Raw genomic sequence first — 24,055 nt, forward strand, 5'->3', positions numbered from 1 at the left:
TTCAATGGCTTCCTATTGTTAACATTGGATATGACTAGGGACATGTGACATCTTTACCCATTTCACCTGGTATTCATTGGATGCAGCAGTTTCTGTTCTGCTGCAGTTCAGCTTCTGCTGTGGCGAAATTACACAAGTTACACAATTACGTTGTTAATGACTATTATTCTTATTAAGTGTACTTCCCACCTGCCCTGCTTCCAAAGGAACCCCATTGTCACCTTTTCCTCAGTCTGTACCATTGCCCCAAGGGAGAAGGCAAACTCAGGGTAGCTGAGTGGCTTTGCTTTCAGAAGACCTCTGTATAGGGATGGGAAAAGACTCCTTGGAGAACCGCAGACGGTCAGTGTAGGCAATAATGAACTACATGGATCAATGCTTAGTTTTTCTGCTCCTCCTCCTTGCTCATCTCCTTACTTGCTAGCTGAGAGAGGGCAAGTGAACAGGCATCAATAGCAAGGACAGGCGACAGCTAGGAGGCATCAGGAGTTGACAGTGAGTCCCCTATTGGCGCACAGGCCCCATCAGGCCTTAAAATGATGCCAGCCCCTGGCGTGCTTTGTTGTTGTGCGCTAGTAAGGGACTGATTTTCACAGTAAGAATTCCAGAAGCAGAGCCCAGAGTGGAACTGGAGAGGTGTGCAAACTGCTGAGGATCCTAGCAGCATGCATAAGATTGCTGCCGTCTCCCTTCTGCATTCATGTTGCTCCCAAATGAGTAATTGCTGCCCAAGATCTGCACTTTCCCTCCCTCGAGCTTTGCACCCACCCAGAATCTGTGCCGGGAAATACACTGTCTGTTGTTGTCACGGTAGCTCTTGTTCGCCGGAGCGCTGAGAAACCGCCATGGCGATAACGACGACTAATGAGTTTGCAGCCTATCTCCTCTGTGATAGCAGCAGCAGCTGCCGGCAGGTCCCTGTGACATTCTGGAGTTGTTCTGTGAGTCGGCAGAAAAACTAATCCCTGTAACGGAAGAGAAGCATGCCTCTTTGAGGATCAAAATCATGGGGGAATCTCTCTGAGATAAAAGCACACATAGAATGCTGTTCAGTTCTCTGGGATACCCACGATTCTGCACAAGTACAGAATTTAGTATAAAGCACTTCATTTAGCCTCCTGAAAAAATTGCCTTTAGTTTTTCCCTGTTCCTTTTATTTTAAAAAGAGCACAGCTATGGTCTTGGCAGCGTGTGATTCTCAGACACCCAATGGGGGGGGGGAGGTTAAGGGTCAGGGCTTCAGTACTGCCGACATGTTTCACTTACAGCAAAATCTGAGCTGAAAGTCTCGCTGTAGGAATTTCAAGGGAAGCAATACAACCGTGGTTGGATCAGCACATTTCCTCAGGTGAGATTCGCTCCTCCATCCTCCTTGTAACTCTCAACTGCGGAAAGAAATTACGCAAAGGAAGCAAAATATGCACAGGTTGCAGAATATATAGAGGATGCAGAATCAAGCTTTTCTTGGTGCTAAACTACAGAGGTGCATCTGTTCCATTTATGCATTTATTTGAGAGTGCAGGGGATCCACAGTCCCGGCTGGAGGGCCTCCTTACTTTTCCTCACTTCCATTTTAGGCGAGGCTCGGAAAGGTATTTTCCCCCTGGAGAAGCAAAAAGGCCAATAAGAAAAGTCCTAGAGCAAATTGTTGAGGAAATCTTGCATTCCCCGCTCTAGAGCTCCATCTGTGGTGAAGCAGCTCTGAGCTTTCTCTTTCACATCATTGATGAGAAGTTACTCCACTTGTGCAAAGGAATTGTAGTTGAGTGTGGGAACGCCACACCCAGACACACAAACTGGGCTTGTGTACATGAAACGGGACAAAGAAGCAAAAACTTGGTTCATTCAGCAATGAGGAAGGAAAGGAAAGGCAAATTCGAAGGACAATTGGCACAGCCTTTGGGGCCTTCCTTTTTGCTCGGCACTGCTAGGTAAAAAGGTAAAGGTGAAGGGACCCCTGACCATTAGGTCCAGTCGTGACCGACTCTGGGGTTGCGGTGCTCATCTCACTTTATTGGCCAAGGGAGCCAGCGTGTGTCCACAGACAGTTTCTGGGTCATGTAGCCAGCATGACTAAGCCGCTTCTGGCGAACCAGAACAGTGCACGGAAACGCCGTTTACCTTCCCGCCGGAGAGGTACCTATTTATCTACTTGCACTTTGACGTGCTTTTGAACTGCTAGGTTGGCAGGAGCAGGGACTGAGCAACGGGAGCTCACCCCGTCATGGGGATTCGAACTGCCAACCTTCTGATCGGCAAGTCCTAGGCTCTGTGGTTTAACCCACAGCGCCACCCGCGTCCCTGCACTGCTAGGTAGGGTGGTCCAAAATTAAAGAATGAACGCCATGGCAGAGTGAGTCCACCTTTAGCCCAGAGCTCTAAGCCACTTTTCTCATTTGGTGGTTATTTATTAAATTTCTATTACTCAACACTGATGCTCTCATTTGATACATTGGAATGACCCGGTCACACATGGTGGAATGACTTGCTCTCAGAAATCTCCCACTGCATTTCTGTGTTCATAGCTCTTCCAGACACACCTCTACCTGGTTTCCCCCCAGGTATAATAGAGAAGCTCCTTCCAGAACGCCTCTTCCTGTTCTTCAATAGATAACATGATCCAGGTATGACACTTCCTGGCTTCTTCGTATGCAATAGATAAGCTCCTCTAAGTATGCCTCTTTTTGGGTGCAAGAGGTAAGCTCCATGCCTCTTCCACGAGAAACGTGCCTTTCATTTTGATTCATTTTGATTCCGAAAAACAACAACACTGTACTGCAGGTCTGAGAAGTTTGAAACACCATAGAGTGGGATTCCGTTTCAACTCAGGCATGTTGATTTTAAGCCTCCCGCACGTTCCTCGCCTCGGTGACGGCTTTGTTAATTAAGGCAAGGTTAGCCCGATCCAATTCATACTTTAAGTGACTGTTTAACAGAGACGGTTTTGCCACAGGGATGTCAGCTGTGGATTTTGTCTAATTAAGGGCCTAATAGACGTGTCACTTTGCCTTAGGTGGGCATTTATAACAAGCAAGTCTTCCCATGGCGGCTGTGAAAACGAGTGCTGGAATCTGTCCCTCTCGACTCTTCCGATTCAGAGGCTCTGTGAAGCGGGCTTGGGAAACAGTTTGCAGATAGGAATCCTCTGCAGTCCTGGAGGCTGCCTGGGCACCGGACCCCAAGGGGTTAATGTTGTGTGGCAAATGACCGCATCTTGTGGGGCTTGATTGCTTTTAATTAAAAAATTTTTTTAAAGGATTTATGTTGGGATTAAGTGGGATAATTATTGATTGATCTCTGCCTTGTAAATTGAAGAGCATTTGGATTAATCACTTTTTAAGTAGGAAATCGCTCTCTGCTCTTTCGACAAGGGAGCCTGTTCCCAAGCCCTCTTGACCACTTTGTTTTCCCTGAAAGAGAAATCAAATCCTGCCACTCCATCTCTTGCTCTATAGCTTTCTCATTGCTGCAACTCCAGGAATCGATTGCAGGGATCTCTTCCTGGGACAAGTGGTCCCTATCTATCACCGACCTTCCAGCAATCAGCAATGGGTACCTTGTGTTCGGTGTAGCCCTGCTCACAAGGCAGAGGCTGTATATTCTGGTCTCTCTCTTCCTGGTAAATCCCCTTCTCCGCATTTTGCCTTATAAGGGAGATATATTGGGGATGCCCGTCAGTTAACTCTGTGCTGGAACTGTCCTTAAAATAGGTATTCCTTCGATTAAAAAAAAAGAAGAATTAGACCTTGTTTTTCATTATAAAACAAACTCAAATCAGATTACAATAAAATATGTGAATGCAAGTTCGGGTTAAAAAGAGAGAGAGAGTTCAAATTACAATTTAAAAACTCAATTCAAATGACTACAATCACTTCCATGCATTCATAGTGCAAGTCTATGCACATCAATGCAGAAGCAAGTACCATTGAGTTCAATGGGACTTACTTCCAGGTGAGTAGGAGAGAAAATGCGCTCTCCTAGACGGCCATCTCCCAGGTATCCTGCATTTAAGTTGCAAGGAATTGATAGTGAGTCCAGCCAGATCCATTATGAGATGAAACATCCTGTTAAATAAACGAGGGAGGAGAGGAATAATTGCTTAATGCTTCAAAAGCTACTGCAGGACAGATGTGGCAGGTCTCCCTCGCGAGGGAATCCCACCGACAGGGGCTCGTCATTGAAAAAACACACAGTTGCTAGTCATTAGCTCAGCCTCTCTACTGGAAGCCAGCCATTTGCAAGGACTCAAGGCTGGGTCACCTCAGTCTTGGAAGTCCAAGGCTGAGGTTGAAGAGGAGTCTGGAAATGGGTTCCTATGGCCAAAGCTGCAAGGCCTGTAACTTTGAGCACAGCAGACAGAGGTTTACTGTTTGCGGTGGGACTCATTTTTCTTGCACAACTTGATCCTTTGCTGGTTTTTCTTGGCTGTCCCTTGGCTTGGTCCCCTGCTCTTCCCCTTAGCTCTTACTGCTGGGTTGAGCCCCTGGTCTTCAACCTATACCACCCTCACAGGCATACTTAGTAGGGAAGAGAGACAGTGAAAATGGTTGTATTCTGACAGGCCATTGGGAATGGAATGGTGGTGGGTTTTTTTTAGGAAAGGGCTTTAATAGTTCTGTGCTTTTTTATTTTTACCATTTTTAGCACCTGCTATTTTAGCAGATTTGTTTTCATGTTGTATTTAATTCTGATTGAATTTAATTGCTTTTTAATTACCGTATTTTTTGCTCTATAAGACTCACTTTCTCCCTCCTAAAAAGTAAGGGGAAATGTGTGTGCGTCGTATGGAGCGAATGCAGGCTGTGCAGCTATCCCAAAAGCCAGAACAGCAAGAGGGATTGCTGCTTTCACTGTGCAGCGATCCCTCTTGCTGTTCTGGCTTCTGAGATTCAGAATATATTTTTTCTTGTTTTCCTCCTCCAAAAACTAGGTGCGTCTTGTAGTCTGGTGCGTCTTATAGAGTGAAAAATACGGTGTTATCTTTTTGCATTTTGTCTGCATTGTTCTAATTTGCATAGGCTGCCTTGAGTCCCAGTCTGGGGAAAAGGCAGGATGGTGATGATAAATAATAAATAATAATAATAATAATAATAATAATAATAATAAATAGTGCTAATACAGTTACTTCCCACTTGATGACTGCCTACCAAGACACACACACCCCTTTCACAAGGCTTCACAGGAAGTTGGATTGTCCCAACTTTAAAGAACATTACCTTGGAGAAGATGATGTAACCCAGGACATAAACTAGTTTGGTTGGAGGGGGAGCCCCAAAAGAAACTGCTGGGTGGTAGGTGGTGCTTAGCAGAATCCTGCAGTTTTCCAGCTTTTGGGACTGGCTGGATCAGTAAATCACTGGCATGCCTTCCAGAGAAGGGTTTGGATTTGATATCCCACTTTATCACTACCCTAAGGAGTCTCAAAGCAGCTAGCAATCTCCTTTTCCCTTCCTCCCCCACAACAAACACTCTGTGAGGTGAGTGGGGCTGAGAGACTTCAGAGAGAAGTGTGACTAGCCTAAGGTCACCCAGCAGTTGCATGTGGAGGAGCGGGGAATTGAACCCGGTTCACCAGATTACAAGTCCACTGCTCTTAACCGCACTGAAAGACACAGAGAGAAACACAATGACTTGCTCATTGCAAGCATCCTTTTTGCTGGCAACCTCAGGCCAGGAAACGGAGGGCTGTGTCTGACTCAGCAGTATAAGTCATCATAGCGTTGTGTGCACATACAGACACACACACACACACACACACACATGCCATGCCTCGCAACTTGACTGCCGTTGATCCGTGAAGAGGATGCCGGGGCCATCTCGCATGACTGCAGCTGTCCTTCCCCGCAAAGGCGAGAGGCATCCAAAACATATCTGCATCCCACTTGGCAGGGATTATCAAATGACACCTTGGGCTAAAAGCGATCCTTTGGCAGAGGCAAGAGGTTCAGGGTACAGTGACCCTTGTCACAGAGCACGGCCACCCCTCTGCTCCCCGGCAAAAATAAAATCAAAAGCCTTTTGGTTGAGTTGCACGGAGAGAAAGGAAACACCATTATTATGTTGAAGTCCCAGTGTTTCTCAGACTATCCAGCTGTTGTTGGGCTACAACTCCCATCATCCCTAGCTAGCAGAACCAGTAGTCAGGGATGATGGGATTTGTAGTCCAAGGACAGACCCAAGATCGAGAAACACTGCTTAAACAAACAAACACGACCGACATTTGGAAGCCCTCGTGGTGCAGGTTGATTCGGATGAGCATTGGCACTGGTTTGTCATTCCAAAGTGACAAGCTGCGGAACTGGGACACTAGCTCAGTATTGGAGCACCTGCTCTTTGCATCCACAAATTCCCTGGTTCTGTTCTCAGCACCACCCATTAAAAGATCTCAAGTAGCTGGGGATAGCAAGGACCTCCTCTGCTTGAGACTGTGGAGAGCTGCTACCAGTCAGGGTGGGCATTGCTGAATGCCATGTTACGGCCAGTATATGGCAGCTTGGTAGGTTCAGTGGGAGGCACCCTGGACTAAAGCTCCCATCACCCTTTACCTTAGGCCATGGTTGGCTAAGACCAATGGGAATTGTAGTCCAAAACACCAAGTTGGGGAAGGCTGATTTAAAGGCTGGCAAGCAACTGCAGAATACCTGTACTTAGGCCTCAGGCCTGTGAAGGTACAGTGCACAGTCCCAGCCCCTATGACTGGCAGATATTGTGACGCTTTTGTTATTGTGACCTCCCTTTGCAGAGACATGATTGGTACTGCCAGTACTGTTTTTCTAGAAAAAGAGGTGCCATTAATGGCTCCCTTGTTCTCTTATAATGGCAATGATGCCCACCTGAGAGGTGCCAAAACAGAAAAAAGCCCTGTGTGTCTCTACTAGACTCCTGTTGTTAAACCTTGGGTTGCCCAATGTTGTCGGACTACAAAACCATCATCCCCAGCCAGCTTAACCAATAGTCAGAGATGAGCTGTAGTCCAACAACATATGGGGACCCAAGGTTGAAGAACAATGCACTGGACCATTTGAATCACATAACCACATTTCTAGGGGTTGGCCATCACTAGAATGAAACATGGCTGTTTTACACATTCAACACCGGACGCCCCAAGGATGGATCTTTTGGAACATTGGACTTTGAACAGCAGGTCCCCACCTCCATTGGAAGGGGGAGATACAAACTGGGCAAGCCCTTCGATGCTCTGGAGTATTATTTTTTTTCCTCCTGGTCCATGCAATCTCACGTTGAAATAGTAATCAAGACCACAATCTAGTTGAGAGCGATATACACAGAAGCTCAGTTTCGGTCATTGGAACATAGATCCCAATCGAAACACAGGAAGCTTGTCTTATACTGAGCCAGATCTTTGGTCCATTTGGCACAGTATTCCCCACTCTGGCAGGCAGAAGCTCTCCAGAGTTTTATGCAGGAGTCTCTCCCAACCCTACCAAGTAGGTGCCAAAGATTAAACCTGAGGCCTTCTGCACCAGGGAGTAAATGCTCTCCCAGTGAGCTACAGCCCATCCTGGCCTATCTATCTCTCCAGTGGATTGTGGCCCAAAGCTGGGGTGTTTGTTTGTCTGTTTCTAAACACATTTTTTTCCCTTTCATGGGCAAAAGCCCTACCTGTCCTCGGCTCCCCGCAGGCTCCGCAGCCTGACCGTAAACATTTTCCTCATATTCCTATAAGTAGCTTAACTATATCCAGTCAAACATAAAACCAGACAAAAGGGATTAAAATATTATCCTAAGGCAAGGGGAAAATTGAAGGCATTTACCTGAAATCCATACCAAGCTGGCATCTCCGCTGTGCTGATGGAGCAGTGTCTTTCTCTCCCGCAAATGGCCTCGCAAGGGTCCTGCGCTCAAGTAGGTTCCACGGGTATTAACCACAAAGAGGACTATTCAGCACTGCGGCACCTGCCGTGCAGTGACAACAAGACCTCTCTCTCCCCCCAGGTTTTAATGCACCCACAAGGCAGCACCAGCTTACTTTTTTCTCCCAATGCCAGGGGCTGGGGAACCTGTGGCTCCAACTCCCAAGACAGCCCAAGACTTTGTAGCCAGTATTCATTTATTGCAATTATTGCAATAGTTGGAGATGGTGGGAGCTGGAGTCAGTAAGATGCATGAAGCATAGCAAACTCAAAATGTTCTATTTAGAACAATCTCAAACAAGCCGGTGGGTTGTTTCATTTAGCTGAAGAGAGGAGGGATATAATGCGGGGCAGCCCAGTCCATGTTTTATATTTATTTCAGTTTACCAAGGTCTGGAGCATTCCAGCCCAGATCTCAGTGCAACAGTACTCTGTGCATGAATTAGGGGGGGGACCAAAACCCTTCAATTAGCTCAAACACCAAGCACTAGGAAAGCCTACTAGAAATGGATGTCTTTAGCTGCCTCTGGGTCCAGTCGCTAGAGTTATTTTTGTAGGACCTGGACCAGAGCTGCTCCAGACCATGGTGAACTGAAGCACACCTAAGACTGGAGTCCCTAACATTACAGAATCCAGCACTGCAGGTGGATGCATGCCTTGCAATGTGTGGTGGAGACTGTAAGAAGAATCTAAGAACCAAAAGACCTGCCTAGACAAGCTTCTTGCTTCCTACAGTGACCCACCACATAAGAAGCTCTCAGGCAGGACATAAGGACACTTGCTTGCTCCCAACGACTGGTCTTCAGAAGCAGGCACGCTTTCCCTGATCATGGCTAGTAGCCAGGGATGGGAGAGGAATCCAGTTCAGTTTGTATTTAAAGGGGGATTTATGGAATCTGCACTTTCCAAAGCAACTTGCAAACCCAAACGCAGCTATCCTTCAAAATTCGCACCGACCCGAATTTTGCAGTGCAATTCTCCAACCAAACGATGTTTACAAAAATGCAAATATTAGGGGAATGTGTGCATAAATATGAATATATTGGTGGAAATAACTTACAAAAGTGCATGATATTGCAGGGAAATGCTGGCAAAAAGTGCACGTTAGTCAAAACTGTGCACAAAATGTTTTTATTAGGGGGAGAAATGAACTAAAATGCTGCTGAATTGCCATGAAGCCTTAAAAAACAAACAAACAAACAAACCCAAAACCAAATTGCTGTAGAGATGTGGAGAACTGAATTTAAGATTGGAAAAACAAGAAACTGAGAACCAAAATTGGCAGACCCTTCCATCCCTACTAGGAGTCATTGTACCACAAATTTGTCTAATTCAGGTTTAAAGACCTCTGAATTAGTGGTCATCGCAGCAATTTGTGGGAGTTAATCCCATAGCTTAGCCACGTGCTGTGTGAAGAAGTCCTTCCTCTTGCCTGTCCTGAATCTTCCGCAGAGAAACGAGTGACTTACGTCTCCACATTTCACCACAGGTTGACTCATCTCAGAAGAGGACTCACTCGCGGGTCCTATGAATCTCCCAGTGCGTGGGTGAGTAGATGTGCAAGCTCCATTTTTCTCAGCAAGACAACAGGATAATAAAAAAAACAAGACCCGAGCTGAGGATTTACTTGTGAACACACGTACCTCCCTATGAGCAAAGGTTGCAGCATCATTTAGAGAAAAGGCGACATGGTGAAAGTATATAAAAATATGCATGGTAGAGAGAAAGTGGATAGAGAAGAGATGTTCTGCTTATCTCATAACACTAGTGGACATTAGTGAACCTGAATGATGGAAGATTCAGAGCAGAGAAAAGAAGAGCATTTCTTAAAATGGTGCCTAGTTAAACTGTGGAACTCACTGCCACAGGGAGCAGTGATGGCCACCAAATTGGATGGCTTCAGAAGAGGATTGGGCTTTCAATGGCTAACAGCCACAGTGGCTGTCTCCGTAGTCAAAAACAGCATGCTTCTGAATCCCAGTTGCTGGAAAACTCCGGAGGGGAGAGGGATGTCGCACTCGGGTCTGGCTTACAAGCTTCTCCTAGGCATCTAGTTGGCCACTGTGAGAACAGGATGCGGGCCTGATCCAGCAGGACTCATCACATCTTCTTACATTCTTTCTACTTAACCACATATTTTGTCACACCTCTGCAGCCAGCTAACACAGCAGGTCACACTCACACACTAGTAATTGACTTCTTTGTATACATGCGCACATCGATGCCATATGATGCTGGAAGCATAAAGGTAAAGATAAAGGGACCCCTGACCATTAGGTCCAGTCGTGGCCGACTCTGGGGTGCAGTGCTCATCTTGCTTTACTGGCCGAGGGAGCTGGCGTACAGCTTCCGGGTCATGTGGCCAGCATGACTAAGCCGCTTCTGGCGAAGCAGAGCAGCACACAGAAATGCCGTTTACCTTCCCGCCGGAGTGGTACCTATTTATCTATTTGCACTTTGAGGTGCTTTCAAACTGCTAGGTTGGCAGGAGCAGGGACTGAGTAACGGGAGCTCACCCCGTCACAGGGATTCGAACCACCGACCTTCTGATCAGCAAGTCCTAGGCTCTGTGGTTTAACCCACAGCGCCACCCGCGTGATGGAAGCATAGCTGATGGCAATAAGAGACGAGTCCTTCTCAGTGGTTGCACCTGTTCTGTGGAATACTTTGCCCCATGAAGCATGAGTGGCCCTTTCTCTGGCTGGCTTTCTCCGGTCGGTAAAGACAAGTCTGTTCTTGGAGGTTTTTGCCTAAGCACCTGTTGCAATGCTTGTTTTACTTGTGGCCTCTGCCTTTCCTACATTTTCATGATCTTTATTGGTGTGCTGTGTTTGTATTGAGATTTTAGAAAGCTGCAAGCTGCCCTGAAAGATCCCAGAAAGGTGGGACAGAAACCTCTGTGTATCTGAAAACATGTGCAGGTCTCCACCTGCTAGATTTGCAGCAGTTCTCAACCTGTGGGTCCCCAGATTTTGTTGGACAGCAACTCCCATCATCCCTGAGCTCTGGCCTTGCTAGCTAGGGGTGATGGGAGTTGTAGTCCAACAACATCTGGGGACCCACAGGTTGAGAAAGGCTGCGCTAGAGCATAAGGATCTTCCCACAGCAGCGATGGGAACCTGCCACCCTTCAGATACAGTGGTGCCTCTGGATGCGAACGGGATCCGTTCTGGAGCCCCGTTCGCATCCTGAGCAGAATGCAACCCGCGTCTGCGCATCTGCGCGGGTCGCAATTCGCCACTTCTGCGCATGCGCGTGACATCATTTTGAGTGTCTGCACATGCACAAGCGGCGAAACCCGGAAGTAACGCATTCCATTACATACGTAACCTGAAAACGCTCAACCTGAAGTGAATTTAACCCGAGGTATGACTTTATTGCTGGACTGCAACTCCAAACATTCCCACCTGTTGCAGCCAGTGCTCAGGGATCACGAAAGTTGCACTGTTCAGCAGCCGTTGGAAGGCCACAGGTTTCCCCTGGTTCATCAATTCAAATGGCAGCAACTTCCTTTAAGACTCACTTGCCAAGATATGCAATGCACCATCTTTTGTCCAAACAGCATGTGAGCCGCACAAAGAGGCACACCAGTCAAATCCTTAGTGATTAAAACGGGAACACTGTTTGCCTCGGGGTGGCAAAGGGCATTTGGTTTGGATGTCTGGAGCCCCAGAGAGCTGCAGGGTCTTAGTCATGAGCATCCGCTGTGTACAGCTTGGGAGTGTGAACATTCTCTCCCAACACTTGCTCATTCTCCAGGCACCTGCCTGGCTTTGCTCAGATATGTGCCACCCAAGAGCAGCTGATTTTGTGACAGCTGCAAAGCAGAGGTCATGTGGGGTGCCCTGCATAGGACACTCCCTATATTTGAGCATCTCAACGGTACATGCTAAGATTTTGTCCAGCAAGTTTTCTTTACGGGGTTTGAAGTTCCAATCAGGTCTCATGGTTGAAGTCAGGATTTCAACTAAAATGCAGGATCAGTTGGAAACCCCTTTCAAGGACTGGCATCTGCAGCAGGGCTGGGCAATATCTGGTTTTCAGCATCGTGATATATCATCAGCTAAGCATTGCGATATACAGTGGTGCCTCACAAGACGAAATTAATCCGTTCCGTGAGTCTCTTTGTCTAGCGGTTTTTTCGTCTTGCGAAGCAACCCTATTAGCGGCTTAGCAGATTAGTGCTATTAGCGGTTTAGCGGCTATTAAAGGCTTAGCGGCTATTAAAGGATTAGCGGATTAGCGGCTAAAAGGCTCTTAGCGGCTTAGAAAAAGGGGGGGGCGAAAAAAAATCGGAACACTTGCAAGACGTTTTCGTCTTGCAAAGGAAGCCCATAGGGAAAATCGTCTTGCGAAGCAGCTCAGAAACGGAAAACCCTTTCGTCTAGCGGGTTTTCCGTCTTGCGAGGCATTCGTCTTGCGGGGCACCACTGTACCAATACATCACGATGTCTGAAATACAGATGAAGCTATGTAGAGGCACCGGGTGCCATCTTCAAAAACAGGCATAGGCAAACTCGGCCCTCCAGATGTTTTGGGACTACAACTCCCATCATCCCTAGCTAACAGGACCAGTGGTCAGGAATGATGGGAGTTGTAGTCCCAAAACATCTGGAGGGCCGAGTTTGCCTATGCCTGTTCAAAAATCTAAAGGGTTGTGACACGGAAGATGGAACGAATTTGTTTTCTCTTGCTCCGAAGACAAGGACATGAGCTTCAAGTTACAAGAAAGGAGATTCTGACTAAACATTAAGAAGAACTTTCTGGCAGTAAGAGCTGTTCGACAGTGGAACGAATTTTCTTGGAAGATGGTGGACTCTCTTTCTTTGGAGGTTTCAAAGCAGGAGTCGCCTGGCCATCTGTCTCAGATGCTTTAGTTGAGATTCCTGCATCGCTTGCATTCCATGGGGTCCCTTCCAACTCTACGATTCTATGAAGAGGAGGATGCAGGTCAGCATCAATATCAATAAAATTCAAAAATTCAGGGGTCATTTTTGTTGGAGGGGGGGAACCCAGGTCTAACTGGCCAAGTTGGTCCTACTAGGGCCAGCAAGGAGACCAGGGAAGAATTTAAATGTGGGGTCCCAGAAAGGGTTTCTTCATAGAAGAGGAAAGGGGAAAAGGGAATAGAGGATCAGGCTAATTCAAACTGAAGGGCAGGTGGGATAGTTCTGTCTTACAGGCCCTGCGGAAGGAGATCAAGTCCTGCAGGGCCCTAGTCTCTCTCTCTCTTATATATATATATATAAGAAATTTATTAAGATTTTCAAAGAATTACAAAATAAAAAGAAAAAAGAAAAATACAAAATAAAAATAGTTAAAAAACAGTTCAATCTTTCCATCACATATTTTTCATTTGCTTATTTCCCGGACCTCCTCACGCCTTCCTTTTCTGTATTCGAGTTCCAATTGTTAATTCAGCAAATCCCTCCCCTCTTCATTCATCTTAATCTTCAATTTTTAAATATTATAACATTAATTTTTTTACCTATTAATAACCATTTTCTCATATTCCCTTATAGCATTACAGCAAAAGACCACTTAGTTTCTATCCAACATTGTTCTAACATTCATTAATTTTACAGTGTTTCTGTAAATAATCTTTAAACTTTTTCCAATCTTCTTCCGCCGTCTCTTTCCCCTGGTCTCGGATTCTGCCGGTCATTTCTGCCAGTTCCATATAGTCCATCACCTTCATCTGCCATTCTTCCAGGGTGGGTAGATCTTGTGTCTTCCAGTACTTTGCGATGAGTATTCTTGCTGCTGTTGTGGCATACATAAAGAAAGTTCTATCCTTCTTTGGCACCAATTGGCTGACCATGCTGCAGGGCCCTAGTCTCGTGGGACAGCGCATTCCACCAGGTCGGAGCCGCCATTGAAAAAACCCTGGCCCTTATGTACTTGAGACTTTCAAAAGTTCCTGTAGGTGCCCCTCATCCCTGGTGTCCCTGTGCTCATTTTCTCATTACAGACAGAAAGTTCCTTTCCCTTTGTGGCGACGGCATTGCGCTCTTCCCCTGGCGTGTGTCTCGGCCGTCTTGCTCAGACAGGCAGCGGGATACTTGATCCATCCAATGTGCAGCTGGGCTTCCAAAGAAAGAGCCTGCAGAAGTATGCAGCCCTGTGGAGCCACAAGGCCACCTCAGCCATGCTCAGCGTGGCTGATGAGAAATGCCCAGGCGGGACAACTGCGGCTGTCCGTCAGCTTTCTGATAAGACCCCACAACACCCGCCCAGCCCCACCTGCTGATGCATTCTGCTGAGTTGAGCTGGGAGGATTCTTGCTTAGCCGGCAAGTGGCCCAGCATTCCTTCGGTGGACAAGGACCAAAGCAAATGAGCCAAGCTCCACACTTAAGCGGAGACAGGAAATGGGTCCCAGAAACAGTTTGCAACTCAACCAGCTGCTAAGCTGTGATAAAGGGGCTTGTCTCTGTGCATGTGCAGATGGCCTTTAGCTCCATGGGGAGGCAAAACCCACTCACCTGACCTGCCGTCTGCTCAGGTGCGAAGCTGCGTCATGAGTGAAGTGGCCATTCGCTGGGCGAAACGGCATTTTGTTTCAGAATGCAAAATTCGTTTTTAGAATTATTATTTTTTTGGGAACCTTTTTGCATTTCACCTTGGGCATCTATAATGTAAAGTACAGGCTTGTTTGGTACAGCACTTTTTAGAGTGTTCCTCACCCCGCAAATCCCTCAACAGTGAGTTTTCAAAAGCAAATGCAAGCGGCAAGACCTGGCTTGACGAAATACGTTTATCTCTTATGTCCACAATTATTTTCAGATTTAAAATATCTTGGGACATGTTCTTGGGACCTTTTCAGTCTTGTAAAATTAATTCCAGTACTCAATAGGGTGACAAATGGGTGGGGGTGTACAGTATATGGAATTGCCTCCCCATCTCTCTGAATTTCCAGAAAGAGACAGTCAAAAGGGGACAATCCATCTGTGATATTCATTCTCTCTCTCTCTCTCTCTCTCTCTCTCTCTCTCTCTGGCAGGGGAGTTTGCATTTGTCCAAAAGCTTCCATTAGCTTTGCATTCCAGTTATAATCTGCCATCCCTAACATGGTAGCATCTGTTTCGGAGCCAGTATTATATAACCGCAATTGGCTTGCATTGGGATATGTTAAAATTGCGGGTGGGGGCAGGAGGGACATCTCCTGATTCCAAATGAGAGAGGAAGGGGGGGGAGAGACGGTTGATGGCCCACGGTATGACTCTCACTGCTATCTGTTCTGGATTTTTATCACAAACCCTTTTTGTTCAGGGTTGCCTCTGCAGCACAGATAATGTTTTCAACTTTGCCTTGATTACATCGCAAAGCCCCCTTTGAAGAGATCTCACACTAATTTGGGGCATTAGCCACTGGCTACAAAGTACAAAAGTGAACATATGAAAATCGTGATGCGTGATGATGATGATGATGATGATGATAAAACACCCTCGAACGACGAGACAGTGGGATTATTTGCAAAACACATCCTGCATGTCAGATCGGTCAGGAGGCTAAAAATATTTCTTTCTGTCTTTTTTCTTTTTTAAAGTGATGGGCAAATAGCATTAAAATGAGACAGACGGAAGCAGATAGAAGGGATTATGAAGCAGCTCACTTAGGATTGTGGAGTTCATTCCAGTGGCTGCTTTTTGCAAGGAGGCAGGAAGACCCCATGCCTCTGGTCACACCATGGTTGCCAACTGGCTAGAAAAATACAGCTCAGCCAGCTCCTGTGTCTCTTAATGGCAGCTTGATCTGCAGCTGGGGAGGGAAATTGGGTCCATTTCAGTTCCTCTCAGCTTCTCATTTTTCCAACCTGAAGTTCAGTTCTGAACATTTCCATATCCGTTTGCAATTTTTTTTAATTATTTATTTTTAAGCCTCATGAAATGAACCAGAATTTTAGTGGAAATTTATTATAGTTTATATCTTGTTGCGACTTATGTGGAACTTGTTCAATTTGATTGTGCATTTCTAAAATATTTCGTTTCTGGTCATGAGAGAGAGGAGGATCTCTCTGTTGTGACGTCTCATTGGTGCAGTGCCCTCCCTAGGAAGATTCACTTGACACCAAACCTGATGTCCTTTTTGAGCCAGGAAAAGACCTTTTTATTTGCCTAGGCCATCCATACAATCTGGTTTGGATGTTGCAATGTTTGTTTGCTTAACAGATTTGCTAGCACAATTTTATCATTGGTTGTTTCAATGCTCTAGCTAGCTGTTCAGTTGTAAACTGCAAATGTACATGTTCTCATTGTGAATTAGACTTTCTTTTACGATTGTCGTGTGCCCCCCTGGGAGTCGTCAAACAAAGAGATTCCCAATAAGTGAAAAGATGGACACTGCTGCTGTTTTGGGCAGTACCTCATGTTTTTAGTGCAATGCAATGTTTAATTTAATGTAAATCTATTGCCCAAAGAATAACGCCACCATGAGATAAAGTGATGGGAAAGGCTTAACAACCTTGTGGTTGTGTGCCGTTGGGCCACGACTAAAGATGTAGGAGCTGACCCGAAAAAGCAAAGAGGCAGTCTCCTCTAGGCCTTCCATGACAATTTCCATCTCTACAAGGAGAGGGTAGCATGCCCAGGGCTTTGGGTTGCCCTGTCTATGCCTGAATTCAGCTATAAGCATACGACTGCAACGCGTCGTCTTCGACACTCAGAAATAAATAAGCCATTCACCTTGCAGGCAGACCTGTCTGGCTCTTCAAGCAGATTAGCAAGGAGACAAGTGCTTGGGACAAAAACCCTTGCCCGTATCCGTGATGAGCAAAACCAGCCACTTGCTAGGAGAAGACCCAGGTCGTCTGTACAAATATGCGGGTGAGTCACAGTAGCTGACTCAGATCTGCTGGCAAAGTGCCTCCGGTGTGTGGCTTTTAAGCACAAAGACATTCAGGACTGGGGCATAGCTATAAAAGTGGGCCAGGTGACTGAGGGGGAAATTGCCCCCTTCCTAATGGAAGGGGGTCTTTTATTTAGCTTGGTGGTTTAGGTGTAGCGTTTTTGCAGGGCAAGGATTACAGGCCACATCTCAAGGACTGGGTCTGCCTCTTTTACATGTGTTTGGTGGCCAAGCATGCTGTCTGCCGCGCATGACGGCCCCACAGCACATTGCAGAGGATGCTGGAACATGTTACAGAGGTGGAGGCATGTCTTCAGCATGGTTGCCAGACTGAGGGTGCCTGCAGACTGTCACTATTTTGCCGGAGAGATTCAAGCATATAGCAGAAACGTAGGTTTTCACAATTAAAGTGGAGTAAAGCGCTCTCTGTTACTGTGACAAATCCACTTCAAAAATAAACAAAATAATTTTTTTACGGTTAAGTAAGTGGCAGGAAATGTGAGGGAATTGTGATGGATTTGTGGGAAGACGTAGAAAACCCCACAATGAAATCAGGATGAATTCTCGTCATGTAACCTCCCTGCAAGCAAATCGGCACGAATGCGTACAATCTAATCGCTGTGTAAGCTTTGTGATATGAATGGGAAAGTCCAACCTAGTGAGAAATCGAAGCCTAAGAGGACCTCTGCACCTGGGTGAATGTGCCAAGAACAAAGAGCATGGGAAAGAATGACCGTCCTTTCAAGCATGGCATTGATTCCACACACACTCCCGCAGCACTAGTCCAAGCCCAGGGCATGTGAAGTTACTTGAGCTCCTGGCTTGTCGGGCTGCAAAAATAGCTCACACTGAGGGACCTGACAAGAGCTTACCTACTGCTCTGCAGTCCGGCACCTTCACTCGTCACCCTGGGGCTATCAGCACCGTTGGAGGATTATTATTATTTTGTGTTTGCTCTCTGCCAACGGCTGTTCGGTTTCCACAGCCTCACCCCCCCCGTGCTCCTTATTTAACACATACACTATCTGACAGGTCACAAAACACAACCAGGGATTTGCGCCGAGCTTGTCGAGTCATGAGTTGTTGTGGCCTATCTCCGATGGAGAGCTTGGTTGCAACGATTTCTGGTTGCAGGTCCCCGTTGCAAGGGTGCCTCCGGACACCTGTTGGTGGGAAACCCAAATGGGAGAGGGACCAGTCTTGCCTGGGGCCTTCCCAGGGGCACCAGGCTGACCACTGTAGGAGTCACAGTGCTGGAGTAGGTTGATATTTGGTCTGATCCTGCAGGTCCTTTCTTAGCTTCCTCATTGCTGCTCTTGAAATATATTCACAATTGCTTGCTTTTAAGGCTGCTGGTTCGAACTGGGACTATTGCTTTATGGCCCATCTGGCTCTGTTGAGTAAGGGAAGATCAGACTCCCGAAATCTCGACAAGGCTCTGCACTGCTTCCTCCTTCCACAGCCCCACCTCCAGAAGGGGCAACTGGAGAGTAGGGGCCGGGGTAGGGGAGAGGGAATCCTTCACAAGCTCAGTTTAATGTGACCTAAAATTAATGGAAGTCTTTCTATAGATCATACCACACACTTCAGAGCAAGCTTTTTCAAGTGTAGCAATTAACCTCGCGATAAAAGGGTTACCTGAGAAGGATTCATTGATTCACCTTCTCTTAAGATGCAAGAGCCATAGCAGTCTGCATTTAGCTGCAGAAGAAGACACCAAGATATTGCTGCAGCTTTTTGGGACAGCCAGGCCATTTGGCACCAGAAAAGCATCCGCTTCTAAAGGTATCCAGATCATAAAAGGATGTAATCAAAACTCCATTTCCTGGATGCAAAACAGTGTTTGTGGTTCTGCAGTATCAGCTTAAGGTAAAGGTACCCCTGCCCGTACGGGCCAGTCTTGACAGACTCTAGGGTTGTGCGCCCATCTCACTCTAGAGGCCGGGAGCCAGCGCTGTCCGGAGACACTTCCGGGTCACGTGGCCAGCGTGACAAGCTGCATCTGGCGAGCCAGCGCAGCACACGGAACGCCGTTTACCTTCCCGCTGGTAAGCGGTCCCTATTTATCTACTTGCACCCGGGGGTGCTTTCGAACTGCTAGGTTGGCAGGCGCTGGGACCGAGCGACGGGAGCGCACCTTGCCGTGGGGATTCGAACCTTTCAATCGGCAAGTCCTAGGTGCTGAGGCTTTTACCCACAGCGCCACCCGCGTCCCTGCAGTATCAGCTTATGGTTAGCCAAAATATAAGTTTCACAGCCTCATTGGGGGCTGTGAAGTTTGTCTCACTTCCCTCAATATGGTTGTGTTGTGGGTTTTTTTGCCAAAAAGTGCCAAAGTTCACAGGAGAAAGGGAGTGCATCATTTCATTGCCTAGACACCCATGAGGCCCCTTCCTCTCTTCCTAGTCAGTGCCATGAGTTTAATCACCGCAGGGGAAGTGAGAGGGCCACCTGGTTGTCTAGGCAACAGGGCTGGTCCATTTTAGGATAAGTGTGGCAACTATCTCAGGCAGCTAATTTTGGGTGACATGAAAGGGCAGGACGCTGTGAGTTCTTTAATTTATTATGACTGTGTTTTTACTGCCAGGGAGTGGAAAGAGGTGCTTCTGGGATTGTTTGTCTCACTTGACTGTGCCTTGGCCTATGGGCACCAAGCACCTTGGCTTGGGGACCGGGGAAAAGCATCATTTGCTGTTGCACCTCAGGCAGCAAAGATGTCGTAGGCTCTCCTTCTCATCCAGTGCTATGGCTGTGACTCATTTATCCTGAAGGTGGCAAAGTTTGCAAACAGCTGCAGAAAAGGCAAATGAACGGCTTACAGCAGTTTTTAGTAGTATTATTTTTTTGCAGCAGGTATTTTGTGCCCTACTTATTGTAGCCTCTGTTACAATCCTGTTTTTTGCAGTTGTACGATCTGAAACTGCCTTATGCTGAGTGGAACCCAATGACCCAACGTGGCCTAATTGTTCAGGTTTTGGAATTTCACACTGGATGGGCTGTTGCAGAATGCAACCATTTTGGGAGCAGGGCTAAAAGTGTGGTCCTGTGTCTTTGTTGAAATGGCAAGGCCCTACACGAGTCATGCAAGAATAGGGCTCACGTATGTGTGTTTCGAACAGCAAATGGTGTTTTATTTTCTGTTTTACAGAATGCCTCTCCCAGTATTAGCCTGCCTGGTTCTAGGAGACCCTTTGTCTTGTAGGTCTGGAGGAAATGTTTTGAGTTGTGACATCAGGGCTGGATTAACCATTAAGCAAAATAAGCACATGCTTAGGGCATCAAGGGAAGGGGGGCACCGCATAAATTTCCCATTGTTGGATTTTTCAAATTACTGGCCACATTCATTTTCTCTGTTCGAGTATATTAAAAATCCCAACAGAACAACTGTGTAACAAAGCAGGATGGATGCCTTATCTCTACTAAGTATAGAAGCAGATGTGTTATGTAAGATTAGTTTTGAGGATCTGATCAAAGACTTTGCAATCAGGAAAAGTAGATTTTTTAAAAAATACGACTAAAGTGGAAGTACAGAAAATGAAACATCATTTTCCATCGTACTGTAGGTTTTGTTTCATTTTAAAAATAACAATTAATGTTAAAGGTAAAGGGACCCCTGACCATTAGGTCCAGTCGTGGCTGACTCTGGGGTTGCGGTGCTCATCTCGCTTTATTGGCCGAGGGAGCCAGTGTACAGCTTCTGGGTCATGTGGCCAGCATGACTAAGCCGCTTCTGGCGAACCAGAGCAGCGCAAGGAAACGCCGTTTACCTTCCCGCTGGAGCCGTACCTATTTATCTACTTGCACATTGACTGCTAGGTTGGCAGGAGCAGGGACCGAGCAGCGGGAGCTCACCCCGTCGTGGGGATTCGACCTGCTGACCTTCTGATTGGCAAGCCCTAGGCTCTGTGGTTTAACCCACAGCGCCACCCGTGTCCCTAACAATTTATGTTACAGGTTATGTTATTATATATATTTGAATTAGATGTATGTGATGGCAGCAAAAGGTTTGCTTTGGGCCTCTAAAGGTCTTAATCCAGTTCTGGGCAACATAAGACATGGCCTCCTCTGTGGTGGTGCCACAGTTAAGGAATTAAGGCAATGTTTAGTCCTGGAGTTTTTGCCAGGGACGATGGGAATCATAGTCCAACATATGGAGAGCCATAGATCCCCTGTCCCTGCTGTGAATGTTCTTATCCTTGATTAATTGTTCTAATCTTTTTCACAAAGTCATCACAATTACATAACTGCATGCTATATTTAGAAGCACTCGGTTCATTTCAGACAAGATGGAGGAGCACGAGAAACAGGCAGCATCAGACAGTTGGGCACCCAGTTATCACACCACATATCACCATGTCTAGAATGAACCGCAGTGATCAAATTTCAGAGAAGTGGGCGGAGGGCCTTATAATTAGGTGTTTTGCCCTCAAAATTGCCAGATGTCGTTTCGTTACACTCGGGGGAATCTCATATGGTACTTCCTTAACGTGGGGAGAGCCTGCCTCTGTTGTGCCGTAGAGGAACCCTTTGTTTAACCTCCTTAGGCAATTCTCCTCTTATGCTGTCAATAGCAGTTCTTCCACATCAGTTAACCAGTCTGGTCTCATAAAAACAACACTATTTAATGCTGATGAACTCAAAGCTTGTTCAGCTTGAAACGGAACTATCGGTGAAAACAGATCCCAGCAGCCGGTCACTTTGACAGCGTGTGGGCCGCATGGTGCTGCGTTTTTTTGGGGGGGGCGAGGGGGACAACTTTTGAAAGCCAGGAGCCTTTTTTATATATATATATAGAAAAGGAGTCGGAGCAGATCCCTTGCTGGAAGCAAAGCAGATTCCTGAAGCATGGTAAAAAAATAGTGCTTTTATTGGCAGGTTTACAAGCAGAATCCATTAGTGTCTAATATCCTGCAGGATAGAACAAAAATAAAAATAAAATGCAACCCATGTCTTGCTTTATGTGACGTCACTTCCTTCCTTCTGTGCTCCCTTGGTTATCAACTGCCAGGAAGCGGCTGATGATTCCAGGCAGGTGTCTCTGTGGTAATACAAGGTTAGAAATGTTGCTGACTCAGTATTTTGCTTTGCAACCTAATTTTCTCGGCAAGCAACTCCCGTCATTTTGGGGGGGGGGCGGCGGCATCTCTGGTTCCTAGTTCATCACGTAGAGCGTTAGCATCATCAATCTCCGTGGAAAAGGAGAAAAATTTATATTTATATTTATATATATTTATATATATTTTAAGTAAAAAAATATCAAATATAATAAATTTATGAAAGACCATTCACAACATATACAATAAGTGTTACATTGCTGCTACGGGAGCTACGTGATTCCTCCGCCCATCTCTCTCTCTCTCTCTCTCTCTTTCTTCCTCTTCGCCCTCACTCTCTTATTATAGAATGCAAGGTCATACATTGCCGCAAGTAAACGCACTAATATAAGTAAGACCTTAAAATGAAAAGTATGCGGTCAGGTTTTATCTGTGTATAGTTATAAAGTACTTACTGTGTTACAGTCTAGCGTCTCCATAAACACACCACTGCTAGGACAGCCCCAGGACCTTTGTGCTGGAACCCCCCGGCCCCCTCCCCGGCCCCTCCCTGTGCATATAGAAATATAAACATTGAGCAAAGTTGGAAAGAGAAGGGTCAAAGGTTAGACGTCTGCCAACGCCTTGACATACCCTGCTTCAGGGCTGACCTCCCTTCCTGCGTCCTTTGCAACTAATGTTTAACAAGGCTGCTTCAACTGTTGTGTGGTTACATTCTGTAAACAATATTCTTAAAGTGTCCTAAATGAAAAACTCAATATATATATTTTTAAACCATCGACTCTTTGTCTCTGTCGGGCGACAGCTGATCGTCTAGATGCTCGTCGCTTTTGCTAGAGTCGGTCAACCTTAGCTGGAAGTTGTCGCTGGTGCCCCTGGTGACGCTGTCGTAGGAAGGAGGGAAGGAGGTGGAGGACAGAGTTTCTGACTTGTTTATCGGCCTCCCATAGTTCTCGCTCATCATGAACGCGATGAGGCCTTCTCTCTCGGGAGCGTCCTCCCCTAGGTGGCAGGCTTTTTGGCGGTATAGGAAGGAAGCCTGCTTGAGGGAGCGTTGGAAGAGATGGCTCCTGTAGGCTCTCTGAATGACGATGGCAGAAATTTCCTCCTGTTTCCGCCTGAGTGTGGTTGTGATGGGCTCGTAAGAAATCTTCGAGGGGTTGGCAGCCATGAATTTCTCCTCCATCTGTATCTTGAGGGCATCCATCTCCCCAGACTCCCCCAGCACTCTTTTGGTGAAAGCAAACAAAATATCTAAGCAATGGATCCTGTCCCCACTCACCATGGGGAGGTCCATAGCTATGAGCTTGATCTTATTTGGTTTCGCAATGCGTAAAGGTTCTGACAGAGCGTCCGCGAAGTTGGAAAGCGCGGCGTACTCAATAAACTGAGTGGCTTCGGGGTCAAATTTCTCCCATATTTCATAAAACATATCAAAGTCGTCCTCGCTTAGAGGCTCTGTGCTCTCTTCAGTAGCGACACTGAAGTTCTCTAAAATAATAGCTATGTACATGTTTACAACAATGAGAAAGGATATAATGATATAAGTAACAAAGAACAGAATTCCCACCGCGGGGCTGCCACAGTTTCCCCTCGAGCCATTTGTGTTGATATGGCTTGGATCACAATATGGCGGCCCGGTGTTCAAAATGGGGCTGAGAAGACCATCCCAGCCGGCGGATGTAGTGATTTGGAAGAGACAGAGCATGCTGTTGGGAAACGTCTGGAAGTTGAACATGTCGTCGATCCCATGCTCTTGCTTAACGTAGGCAAAGTTGGCCATGCCGAAAATGGCGTAAATGAACATGACCAGGAAAAGCAGGAGGCCAATGTTGAACAACGCAGGGAGGGACATCATTAAGGCAAAGAGAAGAGTTCGGATTCCTTTGGCCCCTCTTATAAGTCTCAGGATCCGGCCAATCCGAGCCAAGCGAATGACTCTGAAGAGGGTAGGGGAGAAGAAGTATTTCTGGATGATGTCAGAAAGTACAGAGCCTTGGGGGGGAAAGGGAATAACCAGTTAGTGAACCAGCAAAGGTTATGGCGTTTTGGTTGAAAGTAGCATCTCTGGTTTACCAATTAAGGGCATGGGACATCCCTGCTGAAGCGCAACTGAGTATGCGAGTAAGGATCCGCACAGAGCTCAGTTGAGCTCTTGCGTCCCTTCTTTCCTTCCTTTGGGGTGGCCTTGGGATACCAGGAGGCTTGTTCATAAACCCAAGAAGAGTTCTACTGGATCAGACCAAGGGTCTATTTAAGCCAGCATCCTCCCGTTGCTCGG

The 24,055-nt window shown here is 46.5% G+C and overlaps 1 protein-coding gene and 1 long non-coding RNA gene across 9 annotated transcripts in view; one reads left to right on the forward strand and one right to left on the reverse strand.

The window, feature by feature from the left end:
• Nucleotides 1-693: 693 nt before the first annotated feature.
• LOC309515116 lies at nucleotides 694-2,909 on the forward strand. Its single transcript, XR_014212287.1, has 2 exons — nucleotides 694-1,082; nucleotides 2,562-2,909. It is a non-coding gene; the product is annotated as an uncharacterized lncRNA (long non-coding RNA).
• Nucleotides 2,910-21,564: 18,655 nt separating this feature from the next.
• Nucleotides 21,565-24,055, reverse strand: part of SCN5A (sodium voltage-gated channel alpha subunit 5) — a 223,519-nt gene continuing 221,028 nt past the window's right edge. For all 8 annotated transcript variants that reach the window (XM_082192123.1, XM_082192121.1, XM_082192122.1 and 5 more), the window contains one exon: nucleotides 21,565-23,769. In XM_082192123.1, the coding sequence (XP_082048249.1) occupies nucleotides 22,544-23,769 (1,226 nt within the window). In that variant the 3' untranslated portion in view covers nucleotides 21,565-22,543. The remainder of the gene's footprint in view (nucleotides 23,770-24,055) is intronic.

Source organism: Podarcis vaucheri (genome assembly GCF_965113315.1).
Source record: "Podarcis vaucheri genome assembly, chromosome: 12".
NCBI classification, from domain to species: Eukaryota; Metazoa; Chordata; class Lepidosauria; order Squamata; family Lacertidae; genus Podarcis; species Podarcis vaucheri.